The 21924-nt window shown below is 40.3% G+C and overlaps 1 protein-coding gene across 3 annotated transcripts in view; it reads right to left on the reverse strand.

Moving 5' to 3' along the window:
- Window positions 1-222: 222 nt before the first annotated feature.
- ctdp1 (CTD (carboxy-terminal domain, RNA polymerase II, polypeptide A) phosphatase, subunit 1) overlaps window positions 223-21924 on the reverse strand; it is a 60411-nt gene continuing 38709 nt past the window's right edge. For 2 of the 3 annotated variants that reach the window (XM_041053882.1, XM_041053881.1), the window contains exon 13: window positions 223-2538. In XM_041053882.1, coding sequence (XP_040909816.1) covers window positions 2364-2538 — 175 coding nt within the window. In that variant the 3' untranslated portion in view covers window positions 223-2363. The remainder of the gene's footprint in view (window positions 2539-21924) is intronic. The other variant, XM_041053883.1, reaches the window with a different exon arrangement.

Consider the following 21924-nt stretch of genomic DNA (forward strand, 5'->3'; position numbering starts at 1 on the left):
AAAAACATTTAGTGGACAGAGATCCAAACACACATCTGCTCTCCTGCTTCAGGACAGCAATTACAATTATTTATTTTTCTATTTCTGTCGCCTAGAAGCAGAAGAAAGATGCTTCACTGTTTAAGACTCAACTTTGAATGAGACAAAAACAGACTCAGTGCGATGGTTTGACTTGAGATAGACGCCAAACATTAACAGTGAATGTGAGCAACCTTGATTTAACATACGTCGAACACAGTTAGAGTCACAGTTGGCAACTTTGCGTGATTTTTTTTTTTTTAATGATAAAGAGATGGAAGCTGTTGATCTTCAACACCCAGACGTCCTATAAATGTGTGATGTCAGTAAAGTGCGGTCACACAGTGTTGGCTGGTCTGTGATAGGACACCAAAGGGACGATATGCTGGTGAGTCCTGCTTTCTCTTTGAGTTTTACTTTATCACTTTCTGAGGTAAACAGGTTCAAAATGTCGTCTGGGGAAAAAAACTGTAACTCCAGCTAATGTTAGACATTTTTAATACTGTATTCACATCTTGCCTCGTGCAGATTTAAAAAGTCTGTTCACCCAAATTACCAAAAACAGATTTTCTCACTTACTTCTAGAGTTATCTAGCCATGCAGGCAGTTCTGGGTTTAAAGATATCTGTCTGAGATTTCTGCTGACAAACCAATACAGTGAAGGTGACTGGAATTTAGTTTGAGGGCACTTCCATCATTTAAACAAAACATAAAAAAAAAGCACCAGACAGAAATGTGTTGGGAACTGATAATAGTCTGGAAATCTTTGTAAATGGATGACAACAGAGTCATAAACAGTGCGTTCTGTAAACAAAACCTACAGATTGTTCTGTGAAAAACTGCAGGCACATTTCCCTTGGACTGGCTCAACTTTTACACCAACAGAACGCACCGTCATCCAGAAAGATGCTGTGTTGGCTAATCGAGCCTGTGTAAAACAGATCACATATGAAATGTGGATGTCTAATTTTTGTTTACCTCACCATAGTAACAACTAAAGAAAAAAAAATTGGCAGTAAAATCCTTTCCCACGATAGAATAAACTGCTGAACAGCATTTTAACTCGAGGATCTGAAAATCAGCTCAAACTGGATTTGATGAATGAATTGGAATTTCATTGTCTCACTGGTAAAAGCAACAACAAGCATTCACCAACGAAGACTCTTTAAACACACGGCTGTTTTTCAGTCTAATCACCCACTACAGCTTTCACAATATACATCTGGCATTTAGATTAAAAGACCCAGAATTCTAAATCTTAAACTGAACTGTCATACCAGCAAACTGGTGTCAAAGAAATACAGAAAATGGTATGATAGTCCATAAACTGTATTTGATAGACTGAAAGCACCAGAATGACAGCATTCACCATTTTATTTCCTCTGTCCTGTGGACAGCACAAGTTATATCTCAATCAATTTGCTTTGTTTAATTCTATCTACCTGTCTGTCCATCCATCCATCCGTCTATCTCAAGGTTGATGGTAGGCTGTACCATTGTCCTGGGGTGGAGGCAGAAGCCTCAGACACATTTCTTAAAGCCTGGGCAGAAAAAAAAAAAAAAAAAAAACTACATGCATAGTTAGGTAACACTAAAGGTAAGTGAGAAAATCTGATTTTTTTGGGATGAACTTACCCTTAAAAAGGGTCTCACCATAAACAGAGGCCAGGTATTAGGAGTTTCTGTCCTTCTGAACTGTAAAATATATACAGTGATAATGCACCGAGTGTCATCACAAAAAGAGAAAGTTTCCTTACCATTACGTCATCAGATGGACACTGAGGAGGAACAAACAACTCGAGAGAACACATTCAAACGTCTAGATCCACTGGTTGAATTTATGATCCTAAAAAACCGTTGAGGAGGCCAAAAGAAAAATAAAACTGGAAGTCAAGAGTAAAACTTTTAGCTGCACGCCTTGGCAAACCTGTTCCAAACTCTTTGGCATGTACGACCAGCAAAATTTATGGTTAATTATTTCATTTATCTTTTTTTTCCCATCAATATAAAAATTGAAATAGAAAACAGTAAAACAAAAAGGTATCAAATTTCATATCTCCTATAGTTTGTTTATCTTACAATAAAACGTTAACAACAGTGTTTTATGCCAAAAAGGCTATATATCAATACTACAAAAAAATCTAAGCCTTTATTTACACAGCAACAATTGTAATTTATGTACAGGACATTCATTTTTATTACAGCACACATTCATGGCTCATACATCCTAAGTACACACCAATTCCAAAGCAGAAAAATAAGTTTTTAGGTACCACTTGCAGGGACGACTGGGGTTTGATAGTTCGTTGTCCTTTTCCTGTGACTGAGTCTCTTCAGGTTCCACGTCACATAAAGTCATTGAGCTCCGCCTCCAAGGCGGCAGCCATTTCGTCTGCCTCTGAGCTACTGCCTTCTTCTTCTTCATTGGAGTCTTTGGAGGACTCATCGGCAGATTGCTTATTCTCCACCTCATCGTCATCCTCGTCCTCCTTGGCTTCTTCATGCTTACGTTTGTGGCCCCTAGAAAAATAACAAAGGCTGAATTAAAAGGGACTCTGCAAACCCAAATCTGTGGGACTCCTCTGCTCTTCTGCTGCTGCCTCAAATGGGATCATCATCATCATCATCACAAACATTGATGTCCCATTTAAAACTGATGCCAGAATGGTTCATTTATTTGATGCTTTGTTTCAACATGGAATGAAACTGGGGAAAAAAAGTGCAAGTCAAACTGAATAACGATAACGAGATCACAGACTCCTTTACATGTTCTGTTATTTAAAGGAATAATTCAACATTTAGGGAAATTTGTTAATGGTAACAAAGTCCACAAGCAGAGCTGAAGCTCACTAATTAGCATCGTATATCTTGTTTGATCTGATAAGATCTGGGCTGAAAAGAACCAGAATTTTTCTAACTAAAAAGACATGGTGACTGTTCCGGAAATCACTGTTTTTCTAAACTGCCTATGAATGTAAGGCAAGAAAAAGCCCTAGTTTTAGTTGTGCCAGGAATCTGTGGATATACCGTCATCTACACATCTGTCGACTGGTCTTCTATATATCTGAATAGATTCTCAAGTGGCCGTTTTCCAGCAAAAACTGAGCTCTTGAGATGTAGTCAACAAACTGGAGTTTAATAATAAAAAAAATATAAAGGCCAGTTGTTTCGCTGGAATATGAAAGCAATACAGACCTCCCCCCACCCCACCATAAAAGGAAAGAGAATAATTTACTGCACTGCAAGAATCCCACAGTGCAATTAACAAGGGCTTGTTCTCCATACAGACTGTATCCATGAGATGCAAAGGCCCGCCGCTTTTAAAGAACAAAACAGTTCTGTTGTGATGAGATGGGATTCAGAACAATTGGGAAGCCCAAGATACGGAGATGGAGGACACATGAATCGAGAGACCGAGGTAAAGATGGTTAAAAAGAGCAAAGACAAAGGAATAAGATGGTGGCGCCTTCGGGAAAAGGAGGAGCTGAAAAATCCCATAAAATTTAAACGTAAATCAGCCCAGGAGGCACCTTAAATGGAAGTGAAAACACTGTCTCTAATTAACAATGTAATTACAGAAACAAATCTAACTGGTCAATAAAGAAAATACAGATCTGTTCACTGTTCACAGGCAGTATTGGCTGAAATTTCCCCACACCAGCGCTACTATGGTACCTTAATTTCAATACCAGTACCAAAAGGACACATTACTTTGAGGAAGATGAGCATGTGTTTCTTTAAGATGCTTTAATGTGACTAAAAAGCTCTCATAAGTTCTCAAAAACTGCAGGAATGGTTCATCACTTAGGGAAATATGTTGATTTGTTTTCTTTCTGAGACTGAGATGAGAAGATGGATATCAATCTCATGTCTGTGCATTAAGTAGCTTGGTAGTATAGTTAGCATTGATTAGGATAATGACTGAAAGCAGGGGGGAACAGCTAGCCTCAGTCTCTACAAAGAGAAAAAATCTGCCTAGTAACACTTCTAAAGATCAAGCTGAGTGATTAGACGAGTATCTTGTTTGTTTTACCATTAAAAAAAAAACAAAACGAGATGCAAAAACAAACTCAGGCTTTGCATCTTCTGACTCATGCACTTAACACACACATGAGCGGCATCTATCTTCTCATGTCACTCTTGGAAAAACACAAGCACCCATAGAAAAACTCTGCCTGAATAAAATGCAGTCTGAAATTTGCAAAATTATTGTTCAAATCACAAACTGACTGATCAAAGAATAAGAGCGAGACTTTGAACAAACATTCGGCTCTAGTGTAACACTAAAATGTGTCTGTAGCACAAAAAAAAAAAAAAGCAAAATAACCTTGACATAAATTAATTTTACACATATACTGGAATTTTAAAACAAGGTGAGAATGGAATGAAAAAAAAACAGGAAAGCAGACATTCCTCAGTGGCTAAAGAATCCTTTGATATGGCTGTAAACATGCCAAACCTCTTTCCACTCCACTCCCACTTCTCCATGACATCCTCTGTGGAGTGGCTTACTATATTAGCATGATGCTAATGAGGTGTGTAGGGGATTTGCATGGCTACTGTGGAGGTCTGACAACGGCACTACGGAGAAGACCCTTCTCATTAGACCACACAGCTGTCAGACAGCCTCACTAACCTCCCGCAGCAGCAGGGTTTTCTGGTTGTGTGTTCATTAAAGGTCAGATGTCGGCTAATTTCAGTAGAGAGCCTCTGTGACATGACGGTAACAGTGGAACCCTGCAGGCCGCACGGTGTGGAGTGGAGTGTGTGTGTGTGTGTGGGAGGGAGGGTTTTTGTTTTTGTTACAACAGCAAAGGTCTGATCCTCCAAATTGACAAGAAGTTTAATGCACAGAGCCATAAAGTCGAGGCTCAGGGGTCAGCGGCTAATCTGAGGCTAAGCTATAACGGCAAGAGATGAGATGAGTGATTAATGATTATTTATTTGGTGACAATGGGAGAAAATGAGGCACCACCCCCCCGACACCCACATGTACCACCATCAGTGACACTGCTCCTGCTCCCTGGGCTGGTTGTTGACACTGTATGAGTCATTACAGGTGAGTGCGTGTAAAAGGTTAATGGGTGTTTTCTTTTGTTTTTTCTTTTCTCTTTCTTTCTTGTTTTTCTTTTACAACCGTTCCCTACCATCCCATTTCCACAGAAACACACACTCCACACCACGCTCACTCATGTCAGCTCCAAAACGAGCTTCAAATGTAATCCATTTTTATTTGGTTTTTGCTGGTTCCACATGCTAAACTGCATTGCTCTAAAAGGAGCTTCCTTCAGTTTGCTAACTTGTTTAACATTTTATCCATTTTAACTACCACACGGCAGATTTCAACTTAACTTGGAATTTTATTATTATTATTATTTTAATGGTCATAGTTAAGGCTTCAGCACTGTGGGAAAAACGGTTTATGAGGGAACCTTTATTTGATAAATTACTGTAGCGATGGAAGCATGGACATAAAAAGTCATTTGTTTGGCTTCAATATGAATGCAGTGTTCTGCAGAATGCCTTTTGTGTCACATAGATTTTATATACACAGCCCTGCTAGAGACTGTGGTGAAAGAAAACCAAAGACGATGAATGTTTACACCAAACTGCATAGCAATTCATCCAATAGATGTCAAGACATTTTACTAAAAAACACAAATGTCCATGTAGCAGGAAATGAACAAAGTTACTTGGGTTCAACCTCTGGGGATCACAAATGTTTGTACAAAATTTCATTGTAATCCACTGGATACTTGCTGAGATATTTCAGTCTGGACTTAAGTGGTGGACTGACCAATCAAGTGAGTGATATCAAGCGTCGAGCCACACTGCTAGCGTGGTGATGATGATTGCTAAAGGAGTTACTTCAATTACTGCTCAATGATGAACAGTCTTAGTACTTTTCGAGCTGATGAGTCCAATTCAAAATGTTCTCACGAAAATGTATGTATGCTCTGAGTATGCAGCCATTTTTTGTTCTTCAATATTACTTAACACTTACATAATCACTGTTCACTAAGCCTGAACCTGTACTCCACAGTAATCACTACCATCTCACCTTTCCAGTGGCCTGGGGGTCTGTGGGCTTGATGAATTTGCCCTTTAGCTCGCACTAAAGTCCAATACTACACTACATCCAGCAGTCCCACTGTTTTGAGTGGCTACCCAGGAAAAGCTGAGAGCTATCGGGGAGAGATGAAAGTGAGAGGGTTCTCCAGCTTCACAGGCAAAATAAGTGAAATGTAAGACTTCCAGAAGCAATTTTGCTTTTCTAAAGGTTCCCCGTTTTCTTTTGCATATTTGGCACAGTGAGTGCTGGGATAATAGGACCTTATGAGACACTTAATTTAAAACTGCTCATTACTGGATCTCTTATGGGCCAGTAAAGTTGAAGATGTAACTGTGGAGGACAATGTGTCATCAGGACTTAAAAAGAAATTTGCTAACAATGGAGCAGCTGTGGCTCAAGAGGTAAAGCTGGTCGTCTGCTAATCATTTGGTTGCTGGTTCAACCCCCCGGTTTGAAGTGTCCTTGGGCAAGACAATGAACCCCAAATTGCCCCAGATGCATCATCAGTGTGTGTGTGATAAAAAATCACATATGTACAGAAAAAGTGCTGTATGAATGTGAATGTGGTTTGTAGCGTGCAGCTCTTTCAATGGTAAATAAGACTAAAAAAGTGCTATTTTAAAGCATCCATTTACCATTTTTAAGTGTGGGGGATGAACCTTTGGTTATAGTGTGAAATTGTGCTGTGAAATGCTGACAGATGAATGAATGCCCTAAGCCCTGAGAGAGCACTTAAAATCAAGCTGCTGTCCATGACACAACAGGCAAGGCGGGCCTGACCTGTCAGGTAGTAATCATCAGCTCCAGCCATTTAAGCAACTATTAGCACCTCGAAATGAGTGAAAATGTGAAGCCTATCAACTGATTTCTTTGTGAAACCTCACATTTTAAGATCTCTCCTGACGCTTTTGGAAATGAAACTAAATCCTGCTCCTCAGAAAATGCCAGAAATGTCAGTTATGAGGGTGCAGGAGGTAATAATGTGTCAATACAGACACAGATGTTGAGGTGATTACTTCGAGACATTATTATCTCTGTGTACTGTGGGAGTGTGATTGCATTAAAGGGACATGCTACAGAGTGCCTGCTGGTGAACAACAGCCTGCAGTTGCCCTGCTACAACACATCATTAGAGATAAATAAGTGACATAAAATGTCTAATATAAGTCAGGAAAACTGCATCTTCCCTAAGTCGAGATGCATTTTTATTAGATTCTGTGTTTAAGTCCAGACAGCACTAACGTTGCCCAAGGGAGCACTCAGTGGGGCTAAGCTGGGGAAAGAGTTTACAGAAATGGCTAGGATACAGTTTTATCTTGTGATGCAGAGTAACTATTCCTGAAGAAGTAAAAGCTAGAACTCTAGCCAGGGCATCCCAGTCTGGAACTGGTGAGGAGAAGGGAGGCAGAGAAAAATGAGGAGAGGAGGAAGCCCTGTAAAAAGAGGAGACTTCAAATGCTCCTGACAGCTCTGTTTACGTCAAGAGCAAAAGACGGGCCGAGAGAGAGAGGGAGTGAAAAAGGCAAACGGAGCAAATAAAGTGTGAAAGAGGAGGAAACAGAGCACGCAAGACAGAAGAGGGAGGTAATGAACTAAATAATGAACTACACTTTTAGGACACAGACCAACTCTTCTTGTTCTCTTGCAAGGTTTCTACCAATGTAGCAGGTCAACAACCAAATGTCTCATCTCAAGAGAACTCACTCAAGCAAAGAACCAAATAACTGACCAGGACCAACATCAATGTGGTATCCTTACACACGGAATTGTTTTCCATTCATATAGGTCAATTAGTTGCAACAGCAGCTTCTGTCTCTGTATCAACCAGCTAGAAATCAACCACCCTAAAGGATCTTTACTGTTAGCAGGTTATCGCCTAACAAGGGCAGAAAGGACACTCCTCAGCAATGCTGGTCACCTGTTTCATGTTGCTCCATTTTGCCCAGAATTCCATATCATTTACAGCAGATGTGTCTAATGCAGAGGCTTAGATATCTATACTCCCCTCCTTGTGGATTCAACAGCACCATATGCAGCACGCTGATAAGCACTGCAGTTAAACTATTGTTTTTACACAGACATTATCTTTCCCTGCCCCTCATTATATTATCTTACTATGAAAACTGACAAACAGAGGAGGATAAAAGGACATGCACTGATGTGGGGGTGGGGACGGATTTATAACGGACGTGCCAGCTTTGCTTGGCTGTGCTTCAGAAACAATCTGACTTTCAACAGTGCTGGAAGGAAATGAGAAACACAGAGAGGCATGACAGTGCAGCGAGAAGCACTCACACAATGACTAAGTAGTTTTTCAGGCTGCGTGCTTTCAAGCCTCACTTGTGAAAAATACATGTTGACAAAGATTTCAGGCAGGATGCACACACAGTGGAGATGTTCTATGCATTTGGGTGCTAAATTGTTTCGAAACTGTTGTGAAGTGTCGCTTGACAAATCAGAGAGGGTTAGGTTTCTCTGCACTAGTCTAGTGGTAGAAAAGCCAAAACAAAGTGATGGCATTTATCAGAGCATATTCAGTGCATGTAGTTGATGGTTTTTAGCAGCTCCAGCTAAATATATAGACAGGCTGGTGAATTTTTGCTTTGTCTAAACTGGAGCCACTATTGGCTCTCAAAGGAGAGAGACATACAGTCAGCTCAGCTAAGGAGGACAGGGAAAGAGTAACTAAGCTAAATCACCTCTGTTCAATGTCAGCTGCAACATGTGGCTCATAAAGGAATAATAGGAAAGTCTGTCCTTTGCAACTTTAACGGTCATGGCTATTTTTCATACGTGAGGCTTTAACCCTTGTGGCCTGTATTGAATTTAATGGCTGGAACTTTATTGACTGTAAATGGTTCTGTTTTTCAATACACCGTGTGTGTTGCAGCACTTTGTAATATGGATGTCATGCCCTTTAGATTCACTGTCCCCTAGACTAAAAGAAACCATCGTGTTGGCTGCCCAGAGTAACGGTTTTGATACTTTTTACAAAAAAGTTAGGTAAAAATTTTCCTCCACAAAGTTTAATCAGAAACAGGGCAGAGGCACCTAGATGAAAACAACAACAACAAAAAAACTTGCTGACTGTGTCGTCCCAGAGCAACAGGTGTGACACTGGTGTGATGCAGCGTGTCAGCTGTATAATTCACTGTCAGTGTCATTTATATCTCCACAGTCACCCAAGCCTGCATCAAACTACCCCCATCTCTGGCTCAACCACAGACCAGAGAATCAGATTAAATCCCCCAGGAGTCCTTACATATAATTCACTTCTCTTCCCTGTCTGTTTACTGGTAGCACCACCTTTGACAAGGTTGTGAGGATATGTTTACAGAGGACTGAATCGGATTTGGACCCAGAGCTCTGGATCCTGCAATTGGTTTAAATGGTCTCCCTACTTTATACTGATTGGCAAGGAGGGACATTAGTTAAAAACATTCTGGTTGGATCCTCATAGCAGTCAGTTTGCCAATAAACAACCATAAAATGTCCAACTGTCCTTGCGAAAGGACAGAAGAATCTAAAAAGACAAACTTATTGGACTGGGATAGTTAAGACTTTTTTAAAGAAACTTCTGTTTGGACTAGTTCCAAAGCTGCTTAATTCATTTAAGAGCTCAGCGTGTCCCTGTTCATAAAATATTTGAGGTGAGTTTTTGCTTTGGGGTGCTCCATCTCTACACTCTACCAGAGATATGCAAACACCCGTTTTGCCCCTGTTGTCTGCTTTATCTCTCATATCTAACAAATATTAAATTCGACTGAAGCGAGCAGAATGTGACAGGTGACACATGTGAGCTAGGCGGACGAATGACATTCAAAATAGTAAAGTGAAAAATTTAACGCCTCTATCCGAAGCTCAGACAGCTCTGCCGAATTTCTGCATGAGTGCCCTCAGTGACAATGGAACCTCTAACCCGGGCAGTGTGAATGCCACAGTGAGTAATCAATGCATATCAACAAAAACAGCACGCTTCACTTGATTTATGTTTGTTCTTTCACTGGAGAGTGGCTCTGTTCATATGTTCAGTCTGGTCACTTGGAAAAGTGTAAAGTTAATCGTTAATCTATTTGCATGGGAAGAGTTTGGAGTCCAGATGCCTGAGCAATGGAAAAGGTGTCTGCTAGATGAAAGATAGGTGTGTTGGAAAAAGGCTGTGATTGGATTGTGTGAGGGAAATGTTCAAAAGGGCAGCCTGGTAATTTACTTTTGCTCTTTGGAAAAGCTGTAGGACTTAAAAACGACATTTAAAAAAAACAACTGTCAAAATTGAAGCAGCAAACCCTGGGATCTCCTGACTTTTGGTCTCAGATATGGGACCAAACACTGGACCCTATATTTTCCCATAATGCAAGAATACAGCAAAACTGAACATTTAGTTTTACAATTCCCCAATCTATCTGGGTGCACTGATTGAGAACCGGGTCTTCTGCCTACAAAAACCTATGGTAGTGTTGCACATGGGAAGAAAAAAAATAAACATACAAATTGAGTTCAATCAGTCAGTCTGAGGTAATTTAGATGTGGAGTCACCGTTTTAATACTGAGATCTGCTCCACTGAAGCCTGACTGATGCAGGATACCTGCTGAGGCATAAACCTCTGATGGATGTGGTTTGATTGGACATGAAACAGAATTTGAAGCCTCTCGTCGAAGAGTTGAAGTAAGGAAGGCAGTGGTGTACAGATACCGAAAGCACAGATTCTGCATGAGGTTTACAATACTGAGGTGAAATAAAATTATATAGTACACACTTAACGCTGGCAACAAAGATATTAGTCTTCACTAGGAAATTATGGGTTTGTGAGTGAAAATGTTTTTTGAGATTTTAAAATAAAGCTGCATTACAGCTCTAAAACCATGACTACTTTTATACTCCCACCTTCCCCGTTCCGCTCATCAGTCCATGCAGTGGGTGGAGAGCACTGAGCAGTGTCTGCGCTCAAAGCATTTCCTCCAAAGCCGACTAATTGCCCCAGTGTTACGAGGTGGTTCCTAATGAGGCACTCTTCTCTTTATGCCTCCATTGTTGGCAGCTGTCTACTGACAAACACAGTGGTGGTCCATCCCTTAATATTTAGCCCTACAGAAACACTGGGGCGGGGGGGGGGGGCAGCTTTCTATTGGCCAGTGGAACAAATTTGTAGGTCAAAGTTCACCAAAGTTGAACTTAATTATTAAATATTTCATATTCTTATTGGCATCTGAAACAACAGGCCCACACCAAAGTAGCCCCCTTGTGTTGTTTTAAAACAGTGCTATTTTCAGTCCCTTTTTGTTCTGGACTTAGGCTCACTGGTGAACACGGCAACGCTGCTAAGAATTTGGGGTATGCATCTTTGTGCTCTTGCGCTTACTGTCACTATTGCTCTTTCCGCATACCCATTAAATGTGTGGCTGAAAGTAACAGGTTCTCTGGGGACGCAGAATGTTATTCTGGGTTTTGTGTCAATCACGTTCTAAAGTAAAAATATGTGAGGCAGGTTGAAGAAAAGTGCACAGACGACAAAAAGTCAATTCAACATTTTATCTCAAAACTGTTCATATGCACTTCATATCATGACCTGGCAAATTCTAACAGTGATTGAAGATATAAAATCCATGGAAGGTCCTCACAATCAGAGCAAAAGCTATATTTCCTCATGCAGAGCAGGTGTACCGTATACAATTTCCTGTGTCAGGAAAAATAGCTTATGCATGTGTGTATGGGTGGTGAGAAACAATGGCTATTAACAGGCCAGCCTTCCCCTGAGATCCATCTCTTTGCTTCATAGTGAGATCAATGCGAACAAAAACAATAAATAGAATAACTGCCTGCATCACCAGCTCGCAGCCATGAGCCAGGAGGAAAAAAAACTGGGTCAGATTACTTGCAGTTTTAGTTTCTCCTACTTATGCTTTCCTCTTCCCTTCTCTTTTCATATATGTGAAAAGCCTGACTAAGCATAACTATTTCTCACAGTCTGACGCTTCTCTCGCACGGCTGAGCTGTGTTTATCAGGGACAGGGAGCACAGGGATCACTGTGCCGTTTCTCCCTGCTGCTCCGCTGAGAAACACATAGTGCTGGGTTCAGTACACTCACAAAGGGCAGTCAAGCAAAGGCGGACTGCTGTCAATGTCTTTTAAATCCGTGTTACATTCATAATCCTCCTCTCCTGCATGTGGCATCTTTCAAAGCACCTTTGGGATTTGGGTGTCAGACTAACAGCTGGGTGTCACTTGACAAAAGGCTTTAAAATTGTCCCTCACAACACAAGCACACAATTTGGTTTACTTTGATACCTTGACAGCTCATATTTTTGGTGCTTCATGCCACTGAAAGTGAGTGAAGATGACAACCTATATCAAACAATATGTCAGGAGTGTAAATACCTCAGGACATACGTTGCACTGGATCAGACAAACGCACTGATTCAGTGACAGGCAGCTATCACTATGGCCAGCTAGGAAGCTACTATTAGAAGCTGAAAGCCATATAGCCTCCTGACTCACTGTCAGATTATGGAAGCACTAATATCAGCTAAGCTCATGGACTGTCACTCTTTTGGCCTGTTCAGACCTGGCATTAGCATGCGTCTCTGGCTATCCAAGATGTATGGTAGGGAACCAGAACAATACAGGCTGGGTCTATTCCTTGGTTTGCTCCAAGCAAGGAATACAAGGAATACTTCTCTAACACCAACTAGTTTTTGTGCCAAAACCACAGCAGTGTAAGATAAGATAAGATGCTTTTATTTTATTTTTTTAAAACACTGATTTGTCACGCTTTTGGAAGGCACCAGCAAATAATGTTGTCCTGACAAAAGGGACGTCAGAGAACAAAACGTTTGTGCGCCATTGTGGAGGGCAATTACAAACAACAGTCTCTGTCATATAACTGTCATATAAGAACTCTTGTAACAAATTTAGATGCAAACAGCACCAAGCAAGTTGTTCTCCTACATATTCTACTGATGTAATGACAGTGGCACTGTACAAAAATAACATACCAATACTGGATTTTTGAGGCAGATTACTGATGCCGATATTTAAGAGTTTAAAAACATACAATGCAATAAACTTGTCAGTATAACTGGACTATTTTCATAAAATGTCCAAGGTAACTGAACAAAAGAAAAACAAGCCAAAACTTGCATGATAGTGAAAAACACAAACCGCAAAATATATCCCAGACACAATTATTGGCACCCTTCACTAACATTTGGTTGCAGAACCTTTGGCAACAACGACGGCCTCTAAAAGTTTCTTGCAGCCATCTACATGCTTCTTGCACCTTCTGCTGGCAGTTTCTACCCCTCTTCCATTGCTATGTGTTCAAGCTCTTTTACATTTGCAGGAGTACTGTTTACAACAGCAGATTTCAGATTTCACCTCTCTCCAAAGGTTTTCAATGGGATTTAGGTCAGGATTCATTGCTGGCCAGTTTAAAACAGTCCATTTCCCTTTCCAACCAATTTTTTTGTGCTGCTGGATGTGTGCTTTGGGTCGTTGTTCTGCTGAAAGACCCAAGACCTTTGCCTCAGATCTAGCTTTCTCACACTGAGTATCACATTTCACTCTAAATTGCTTTGGTAATCTTCTGATTTCATCATTTCTTTGATACATTCAATGCCTCAAGTGCTGGGGGCAGCAAAGCAGTCCCACAGCCCCACAGCGTGATAAAACCTCCACCATGGTTTACTGCAGGTAGGGGGTTCTCTTCCTTAAGGGCTTCATTTTATTGCCTATAAAGAAAGTGATGTGCTGCATTCCCAAAGACCTCCATTTTGGTTTCATCTGTAGGACATTATGCCAGAAAGACTGTATTTTCCCTATGACAGGTTTTGCAAACATTAGTCTTTCCTTTTTGTGCCTTTCTTTAAATAGCAGCGTCCTCCTTTGCTTCATCTGTGGAGCCCTACTTGGTTTAGAGTGCAGCGTGTGGTACGGGCTGAAACCGAACCTCCAGACTGCTCCAGGTCAATCTGAAGCTCTACAGATGTCTTGTGGGGTGTTTTTTCCACACTTGGCACCAACCGTCGCAGTTCTCTCACTGAGTTTCTTCTTAACACCATGCCCTGGAAGCATCCTAACAGTTGTTTCCACAGACTGTGGAAAGTCTTTATAATATTATGACCTGTTGAAACAGGGATTTCAAGATCATTGGCGATTGACTTGAGGCATTTCTGTTGCTTTTAGACAGCTCTCCTATCTCTGCCATTGTGAAAAAAACAAAAAAACAAAAACTGGAAACAATCAGCTCCCTTTTCACGCAGTGAAACCATCATTCATTGGTTAATTCAGGTCATGTGAAAACACGAATATTAAGCACAGGTGAGTCTTTTTATTTTGCTTGAGGAACTAATTTAAATTCATCAGTAGGGTGCCAATAATTGTGTCCAGCACAACACATTTTATGTCTGTTTTTTATTTCACTATATGAAAGCATTTTTTATTGTTCATTAACTTTGGACATTTTATTGAATATGATTATATTATACAAAAATTGGTTTATTTACATTTCTTTCTGAAGATATTCTGAGTTATGTACTTAAAATTCATGGGAGCCAATCATTTTGACCAGGACTGTTTACTCTTATGTGCAATAAGCTAAAATTGGCCGATAATATCAGCAATGCACATGTATCAGTCAGACTTAATGGGCAAATACAAGCCTAGACTGACCAGAAAGCACACATGAGCAGTGCTGTTGTACAGAGTAGCAGGTTTCTTACCATTTAAACACCCAGTGTGCCTATGTACTCCTGTCTAGTGGAAACACTGTGCACACTCACACTCTCACAAACCTTACCTCCTCAGCTTATGTGACAGCTGACCTTATAATGACTCCAGCAAACTCTTAACTCACCTTTCCAGCAGCAGTTTGTCTGAATACAAACTCTGACCATGGTGGCAGAAAGAAACAGGATTTGTTCACTCAAACAACTGTGCTGCCCAAGACTGTTTGTACCTGACAAATCACATAATCACGAAGACCGGTCTAACAGAAGCAGCTCTGGCTACATGTCAACAAAGCAGAGTCAGTGCAGCCAGCTGCGTTTAGATATGAATCAGGTGGTGAGGCAGAACATTTTTAAGTGACAAGCTAAATTCAATTAGGGTGTTTGTTTCACTCTCACCCTGAATGTCAGACACCTGCATAACTTCCAGCTGTAATGGTAGACATTTAATTAATCTGCAGCGAGAATCAACATACCCTGCAGCAAAGGACAGATATGAAAGCTTTGCCTTCTCAGAGAAAAGAAAAAAAAACAGCTTTGGTAAAATAACACAACTGCATCTATCTGTGAGTTGAAGACAACAGCTTTCATAAGCGCAAACAGAATAATCTGTGCACATGCTGCAGAGATACGGTGCCATTACAGCAGTCTTCAGGGTATCAGCCAATCCTTAAAAACAATTACCCACAACAGGACCCTCGGGTACAAACGTTCTAATTGGAAAGCTCATGGAGCCTAACTTACAATACATGCATGGAGATAACAGCCTTATTTCCCCCTTTACACCCTCTTCATCTCCACAATTAGAAAATAAGGAGTGAACTGTTCCAAACACCAGCTACTCAAATGTAATAAACACCACAACGAGCCTCTCATTACGTTTTAACCATGTCAACGAGATTTAAGTGTTGCGCTCCTAAACTGTAATCTGCAAGAAGCGACAGTGTTCAGCATTAGACTACATTTAACGTGATGAAGTGTACAGCAGCTTCAGACACCCACTTCTTGACTTTTCCCTCACATATGAGAAATGACTTGTATATTAATGTGTGACTGTAATTTCAGTGTTGCAAGTACAAAAAGTAAATCCTGCATAATTCACAGAGGAAAAATTGATGCCACAGCAAAGTCAGCATGCAGAAACATTAGACAAACCTCAATGCAGTGCTCTAAGATACTTGCCTAACTGAAATGGGAATAAACAAATGCTGTCATTCTTTGTTTGCAAGAAAAGTGGACACTTTCAGTGTTTGTCCTTTATTTATGTGTTATATTGATTCTATCATCTTTTTAGGAAAATTATTAACTGGGTATAAAAAGTACTTTTATGAGTTCCATGCAGGCTGTGTACAGTTCTAACAGCCTCCAACAAGAAGCATGTATTTAGGCTAAGAGGGGCAACCCCCCCCCAAAAAAACAATATTCTGTCATTTAGTGTTCTTGTTTTCAAAAACAACACGTCTCATACCAGAAAATTGTTAATTATTGTTAATTTTGGTTCTGTCTTTGGACTGACTTATTCACTAATGATTAGTGTTGTTTTAAAGCCAAAACAGATTCAGGCACAGAAGGCCTGCCTGGGAAAGATGCATATCAGCTGTGTAGCTCAGCCAATGTGCTTTCAGCTGCTCTGTTAACTGGCAGGAGATTTCACTGTTTATCTGCTATGTACTGACAATTTAAATGGAGCTGTCACTGTTGGAGGAAGGTTTTACTGGCCTTATGAAACTGGATCTCTTACTCTTTTCTCACAAAATACAAAGGACAGGACCTATAGATTGTTGCATATTTAATCCAGTCGCTTTTAAACACTGACTCAGGAGGAAAAACGCTAATAATTAGTCCATTTAAGATATTAAAATTCTTCTAAGCCACCATATTGTAGACAGGTACCTGTTGTTACACATCTTAAAGTATAATGCCCACAAATAACCAGTGTAAGACAGGAATAATTAAGACTAGCAATAATTACATAACAGGCTCTGTGAGGGAATTGAGATTTCACACTGAATGATTAAAAGCAGTAGAACAAAGACATACATTTCATAAGAACATGTAGTCCATATACAAGGCTTTCTGTTAATCCCCAGTATAAAGGCAGGGTGGCAGGCTAGATAGCCAGCTCCACACAGAAGTATAGCCTGGAGAAGAAGAATGGAAAGGTACCCGGGTGGGAGAAAAGAGTAAGGCAAGACAGAGAGTGAGAGGAAGAAAGCGAGAGAGTCCAATTCACAGTACGCCAAGATGAGTTATATTTTTATTTTTCTCTTTCATCTCAGTCGAAGCGCACACACTGAACAAAAGGCAGCAAACGCTGATGAGACCAACCAGCCCGTGTTGTTTCTGTGCTCGGAGAGGAGGAAGATAAGCAGTGGGATTTAAATAATAAGGTTTTCCACTGGTTCTACAGTATTTCATCCTAACACACCGACACGAGGGTTTCACCCCCCCCCTCCATTAATCAATATGATTTGATCAGATTATCAGAAATATGCTCTCCCCCACATGCAATTACGAATGTTTGCTTACAGATGTGTAGGGAAAAATCTAAATACTGCATATCACGTTATGCAACCAAGCCATCACTAAGCAAGGCCGAGGTGTTTTCACAAGGCAGAGCAGCTGCAAACACCATGAATGTATTACCAGCAATCACTGTGTCTGTGTGTTTATGTGTGTGTGTGTCTCACCCGTCTAGCAAACAGCAGGCCTTTTTAAAAAAAAAAAAAAAAAAAAAAATCCTCAAACAATAAATCTTGCACAGAATGTGGTAAGCTCTTTTAATCTTATTTTTCTAAGCACCACTTATGGACAGGCCACAACAAAATCAACTGAAGTCATATGGGCTAAGTCGTGAGGGGGCAGCTGCATTGCAATTTGATGAGGTGATGAATGTCAAGTACGGTAATTTACTGTAGTTGCACAAACTGTGTATTGAGAAAAGTTGACACTGGACTTCTATGTTGTGAAAGCATCTATTATTTAATTAGGGACATTTGAGCTCGGGTGGGTGGTCAGGGTTCACTTCAAACAAACGAGCCATCACTGACAAACAGTTTACAGTCAGGGAGGTTTAGAAACCCAGCGAGATGGCACTGAGATGCTGGGCGGGTTTCAGAACAGAGGTGGAAGTTTCCATTGTGTGCTGATTTTTAGTTTCGGGCTTCAAAATGGCACTTAGACATGTTAAAGTGTAGTTCTGGTAAGTGTTATATAATTTTAAAACAGCACTTTTCTCAGTACAGCGCTGTCAGCTGCAGAGAAACGCTCTCCGACTTTGCTGACTGAAGTAAAGAGTCATTTACGACGTCCTGAACTGACTTCTGATTCACATTTAGTCCCATTTTGCATAATTCCATGCTAATGCAATAAAAGAACTCAAGACAAAACTGCCCTGTAGAAGTGATGGCAGCACAGATCTCTGTAATAGCTCTGTGTTGTTATTATAGTTTGAAAAAGCTTTGAAGTTGCCATTCTAACACAGTCCATTATACCACTGATTATGACTTAATGAATACACATCTGCACAGACTCTGCTTCAGTGATTAAAACCTGAGAAAATTAACTGTCTTTGAAGCATTACAATGTGTTTGTATTGTACGTATACTCTGTTCCAATCACACTGATTCATTCACTGTATGTTACGATGTCTAGTTTTGGGGGTTCCCAAATTACTTTTGGAACCGCTGTGAATGTCTAGCTTAGCCATCAAAAAGAGCAAGCTAAAATCTTGGTCACTGAACAACAACTGTGTTCACCAGTCGCTTACCTAAGTGTGGCAGCTAGTAAAGTCAATATTCCTCAAGGTGACAGACAACAAATCACCATCCAAATGCTGCAAAATATCTGGGACAGACACTCGTAATGTGTGTGTTATTTGCTTTGGGCTACAACACCAGCTAGCCAGGCAAGCCTACAAATCATAGACAACCAGGTTATCAGAAAAGAGGGGTTATGGGAAAGGTGACCTCAACTTTTGCAGAGTGCAGCTGGTAAAAGAGACAGATAAAGCAGCAAATATTTAGATCCTGTAAATGTGCCTTCTTTATCCACAAATCCCTGCAAATCACATGTAGAAAATAAAAAAAAAGTCTCAAGAGCGAAATACAAACTGTCTCCTAATCAGACCACAAGAAAGAGCACTGTCCAGTCAGACTGTTAGATCCTTTGCCTGTCTTCTCCCTGTGGTTCTTTTGCATAAAGCATCACAGACTGACTGGGCTGGCAGACATGAGCATGCTGTATCTGGCTTACTGTTGGATGATTTCTGGAGACAAAGTTAGACTTTTTTCAAAGAGTTCTTGGAGCCGCCCATTTAAAACTCTGCGAATCGATTTTGTGGGTCCTGAACTGAAATGACTAGTCAAGAGACAACGGGGCAATCAGCCACAATTGTTTCATCAGCCCAGGTCTAAAGCTTCACCAGGTTGGAGGTGTGTCGTCTGAATATCCTGAGCTGTGAGACAATATAGAGGTGAAACATTTTCCCCTGCAAGAAAATCTGCACTTTAGAAAGAAGTAAAAAGAGATGCCGAGTTACGTGTTGAGAATGAATTGGCTTTCTTTGGAACATGGGGACAGCTGAAAGCGTGGCTGAAATAGGAGGATAGGGTGGATTTGGCTCTAAATGAGGTTGTCAAGTGTGTGGATGAAGAACCAGTAGAATAGGCTTTGTGCAGCTCCTGAGCAGGAGAAAGAGAGATCCCAACATCAGGTCTCCTATTCAAGAGAAACAAACAATCTTCTTTCACTGAGTATCAGTAGCTTACACCATTCAGCCACAACATTAAAACTGGAAACTGGTTTTTAATGTTGTGGCTGATCGACGAACATGTAATACAATGGAAAGAAATGATGTCTGCAGTAATCTGTGTGATTTTCAACTGTCCAATGCTACAAGCAATTTTACTCTAATGAATCTCATGTGCCAAGAACAACAAGCTTGCTCTTGCTGCTGGAAATACACACTCCCCACACAAAAAAACATGTAGTGATGATGCCAGCATGAGAGCGATGACGAATGAATCCTGGGAAGCAGAACTGCTGGGAGAGAGTGGTTATTCTAGTTTATAGACACAGAAAAGAAAAATTACTTTCACACCATGGGCCTCATTCATCAAGATGTGCTGCATTACACAACCTGTATTACGTTCTCCTATGCCATGGCGCACCATGGTAGACCAGTTGCAAAGAGATATGGACTCTGCTTATACAACTTAGAGAGTTATTGGAGCATAAATTCTGACCACGGATTTACATTAGAAGTGTAACATGTTGTGTAATTTACATCAGCCTTACTTCAGCCTCTGCCACACTTTCAAATGAGATTACAGCTGAGTCCAGACCATCAGTAATACTACATCAGAAAACAAAGTCCTCTCCAGGGTATCTGAATTGTTCTCCACATTAAATTTAAGACTTTTAAAAAACCTTTTAATACCACACAGAATGCAATTTAATCTCCACTGTCCAGCAGGGACAATAAGGCCTGCAATTATTGATCAAGTACAGGAATTTATTGACATTTATAGTCACATTTTTGTTACTCCTTACCACCTGTATACCAATAATGTATAGTAATATAATTAACCAATTAATGTGACCTGGAGCCAGATAAGTGGCAGTGAATCTCTGGAATAACCAGTTAAAAAAAAACTTAATTTAAGTTCATTTAATGTTTGGATAAAACTAACACTTGGCCATTATAAATCCATTAGCCTCCTAGCTATTGTGCAACCATGTAGTGTTTGCTACAGGTCTGATGTTGCTGACTGAAACTCCACAACAAAGAATTAAACTTCCTGCAGCACAATCCACTGACGCACCAGCCTCACTTTGTAGTTCACAGATGCAAAACTCCTCTAAACAGCCAGCAACCGCATGCAAAATAAAATGCAAATGAAAAACTATTCAAGACCTTTGAAAAATTTAATTTAAGACTTTGTTAAATATTAATATCTCCTAAAGCCTTTTTGGAGGGAACTGAATTCAATGCAAACAACAACAAAAAACAAAGCAAAAACGAAAAAATGCATAGTTGTTTTTGCAGGAATGTTGAACCTCACTAATTTCTGAGGCAATGTCATGCAATGGCAGCGTCTGACAGCACAAGTGTACATTCCTGGGAGAATACTTAGTAATGAGAACTTGGTAAATTCTAATGAGAAAATAATAACTTTCCAGAGTTGTAAAATTCTGTCTACAAGTATTAAAAACTGCTGCGTTGTTTTGGTGTCTGATAAGCCTTTAAACTTATGGATCTTATTATTCAAACTGGCCTATTTCATCCTATTTCATCTTTTCACCCGTAACTATAAAAACACAGAACGTTTTATTTAAATCAGTCCCATTTCCATCTGAACACCTGCTCTGACATTGCTAAAATGACCGCTGTCGTGATTTTCATGGCAGAAATCTTTTCTGTTGTCCTGGCTTGCATGGAAACCAAAGTTCAAGCCGATTCATTCATCCTATACACCGGGTCAGTGTTATGTCTGAGGACACCTGAATCAATCTAATCTTTAAACAATGACAAAGAAGCAGAACATTATTCCTTCTTCCAAGCAGGCTAGTGTGACTACTGTAGGTATTTGAGTGAAAGAAATAGCACAGTGCCTTGGAGAGCGTGACAGACCAAAAGAAATCTCATGACTACTTATGAATGCATAAGGTAACCCCTTACGTAGAAAAAAAAAATGATGTGAAAGCTTTAATAATTCAACTAAACCTACTGTAAAACAAATACTGCTAAATCAGCACAAACAGTACATACTGTAACACCGCTCAAAATCTGTTCAGGTGCCTGAGGCAGACTTCATCCCATACTGTGCTGTGTTCCCTTTAGTTGAACAAACATGGCCCATTTGGTTCAACCCATTTCTAAAATGTGCCTCAGGTTTATTGCTGTGGCACCAAGAACATCCACTGAGCAAAAAAAGTGGACATGCACCATTATGTGAAACATTTCCCAGGGCGCCTGTTACTCGCAAACAACATGTTACTTAAGAGCAGCCTCCACGACTACTTGCAATGGCACATGCTGATGTAGCACCAAGAAAGACATTTACAGGAGCAGCTGATACAGAGTAAGGTCTCTGAGAACTGCAAT

This window comes from Toxotes jaculatrix, chromosome 13 (genome assembly GCF_017976425.1).
Source record: "Toxotes jaculatrix isolate fToxJac2 chromosome 13, fToxJac2.pri, whole genome shotgun sequence".
In the NCBI taxonomy this organism is placed as follows: Eukaryota; Metazoa; Chordata; class Actinopteri; family Toxotidae; genus Toxotes; species Toxotes jaculatrix.